This window comes from Rhinopithecus roxellana, chromosome 15, assembly GCF_007565055.1.
Source record: "Rhinopithecus roxellana isolate Shanxi Qingling chromosome 15, ASM756505v1, whole genome shotgun sequence".
NCBI lineage: Eukaryota > Metazoa > Chordata > Mammalia > Primates > Cercopithecidae > Rhinopithecus > Rhinopithecus roxellana.
In genome coordinates this window covers 86,798,809-86,801,597 of record NC_044563.1, presented here as the reverse complement: position 1 = coordinate 86,801,597, position 2,789 = coordinate 86,798,809, and the positions used below count along the sequence as shown (strand labels likewise).

General features: G+C 52.3%; 1 protein-coding gene across 1 annotated transcript; it reads right to left on the bottom strand.

Moving 5' to 3' along the window:
- Window positions 1–428: 428 nt before the first annotated feature.
- RBMXL2 (RBMX like 2) lies at window positions 429–2,375 on the bottom strand. Its single transcript, XM_010361137.2, has one exon. The coding sequence runs from the start codon at window positions 2,211–2,213 to the stop codon at window positions 1,032–1,034; it is 1,182 nt and encodes a 393-aa protein (XP_010359439.1). The 5' UTR covers window positions 2,214–2,375; the 3' UTR covers window positions 429–1,031.
- Window positions 2,376–2,789: the final 414 nt, after the last annotated feature.

Below are 2,789 nucleotides of genomic sequence, written 5' to 3'. Positions count from 1 at the left end.
ATGCCAGTTTGAGATCCTCTGAGGTTGAAACGCCAAGCACTTTCAGGGATTCTCTGACCTTTGCTCCCGAGCTCTGAAGCTGCTCACTTTTGATTCCTCCACCCCTAAGGGAAGAAGCTCAATCCTCTCCACAGGACTCAGGGGCTGGCTCTAGAGCCAAAGGCAAGTAGCTTGGAGTTAGGAATGGAAGCCATTATGGTCCCCAAATCCACCACTGGTTTATTTTCTACGTTTCTTAATTTGTTGGTGGTGAAAATGAACGCTATCAATTGAAGGATTTTGGGTTTGCTTGTTTTGTAGCTTTGTGGTTGGTTGGCCAAACCTTTCATATAGTATTCCACTATTGTTCAAAACATAAATAGTACTTTTGGGAGTGAGGGGACAGGTGATCCTGTAGATTCCCAAAGAAAAGGCAAAAAGGCAAAACATGGCCAACATTATCCATTTACTTTTCAGATTTACTGAGTGAATATAATTTTCTTTACATAAACATTTGATCTAAATCACTTTTGTTGTTGTTGTTGCTGGTTGTTTGGTTTTTAATACTGGAAACAGAGATTCAGTTTGAAAGATACCCTGAAATCTTAAGAGTAGCATACACCAATCCCTCCCACTCTCCACCCAAAATCTAGTTGGTTGAAATGAGCAGAATGATCCATTTTTCCATTTTAGGTGAGCAGATGTTTATGAAAGATCTTAGGACTGTTTGCCTCATTTATCAGGAAAATTTACAAGGGAAGAAGCCATGAATCGAATTTCTACTTGTAAATATAAGAAGACTAGTACTCAGGTTCATATACTTTTAACATGACCTTGTTGAAAGAAACGTTAACAATTCCAAAACTAAATTAAACGAATTTTAAGTTTTTTTTCTCCCAAAAGCATAAAAATGGAGACGATCTTAACAGGGAATTCTTAAAAGGTAAAAACAACTCTTCCTTGTACTAGTCCTTGGGTAGTTACCATACAACAGGTTCTTCTTTTTGTTAGTTTCTTTGAAAAGGGATTTTTGGTCCCAAGTCTGTTCCTGCTTAGTATCTGCTCTGGCCTCCTCCTCTCTCCATGCGGCCTCCTAGACGGCCTCCGCCCCTAGGCACCCTGCAGCCCGACCGGCTGTAAGAATCACGCCGGGGAGGGCAGCCCCTTTCCATGGACAGAGACAGCCCACGATCTGGTCTGCCCACCCGGTCTCGGCCCCTCGAGTAGCGGTCGCTCCGACCATAACTGCTGCTGTAACTGTCGCGGCCGCCGCTGTAGGCATCTGGTGAGCAGCCCCGGTACTCCTCGTAGCGGCCTCCTCCTCCGTAAGATGGCGGTGTCCCCCGTCCTGGGGCGCCGCCGCGCAGGTCTCCGTAGCTCTCAAAGGGCTCTCGGTAGGAACCTCTGCTGGGATGATCCCCGTAGTCACGGTCGCGACACCCGTAGCCGTCTCGGTCGCCGTAGCCTCTCAAGGGACAGTCGTCCCGGACACTGGAGTGGCTGTATTCGCGGTGGGTGTACTCTCTGGGCGAGGAGGCAAAACCCCGGGGTTCGCGGTAGTCTCGGCTCGAGTAGCTGTCTCTAGACGAGTAGCCCTCATCCCGCGGGCCCAGGTACGGGTCGCGGCGCGGGGGCGGCGGCTCTCGGCGAGGTGGGCCTGAGTAGCCGTCTCTCCCCCGCAGGGCCAGGGCCCTCCCGCGCATTCCACCGCCGCTGCTGCGGGCCGGACCCGACGGCGCGGCCCTCTTCGGGGGTGGGCCGGCCCTGCGCGGCGGCGGCGGCCCGCGCTTCATGGGCATCGGGGCCCTGGAGGGCCGCAGGTCGAAATCTCCCGCGTAGCCGCCGTCGTCATCGGGCCCGCCCCGGGAGGGGGAACGCCGCGGGCCGCCGCCACCCCCGCGGGTTCCGCGCAGGAACCTCGGGCGACCGCGGCTGCGGGGAGGCGGCGGGCCCCGCCGGCTGCTCTCGAACGCCGGTTTGGTGGCCTGGGCCACCTTGATGGCCTTACCATCCAGGGACTTGCCGTTCATGTCTCTGGCGGCGGCCTTGGCGTCTGCGGGGCTTTCGAAGGTGACGAACGCGAAGCCCCTCGACTTGTTGGTTTCTCGGTCTTTCATCAGAAGCACCTCGACGATGCGGCCATACTTGCCAAACTCGGCTTCGAGGGCTTTCTCGTCGGTTTCGAGGTTGAGGCCTCCAATGAACAGCTTCCCCGGGCGATCCGCTTCAACCATGTCTGCCGGTGGAACGGTCGGTCAGTGGCGGTGGAAGGCGATGAGGCGGCGCCAGTAGAGGCCTTCGAGCTCGCTCGTCGAGGGCGGCTCCTACCGGTCTGGCGGCGCGTAGTGGCTGAGTCCCTGGAACCGCTGCCTTAGCCCGCTGCAGGGCGCGCCCCTACTGCCTGTGATTGGTCGGCTGTCTCCGGAGGGCAGATTCGCCGTCGGGAAAGTCGGCAGTTTTGTGTCTCCTTTTTAGTCTTTAACTTCCTATTCACCTGACCCGGGCTTAACGGCTTTCATTAAAGCCTCCTGAAAGCTCAGGGAAAAGCCGTTAGGTGGAAAAAATTTTTTTCTTTTACTTTTAATGAGAACAATTATAATGATCCCAAACCTAAGCTACTCAAACCATTTTCAAACAGAAAAAAAAGTATGAATTTTAATTATTACTAAAATTATTAAGTTAAAAATCATTTTTCAGTTATTGAAAAATAGAGTAATAACAGTTTACAAGTTTAAATTTTATCTCACTGATCTTTTAAAAATAATCAGCTTTTAGCCGTTTTCGATCCTGTTTTGATTTTATTTGGTGCT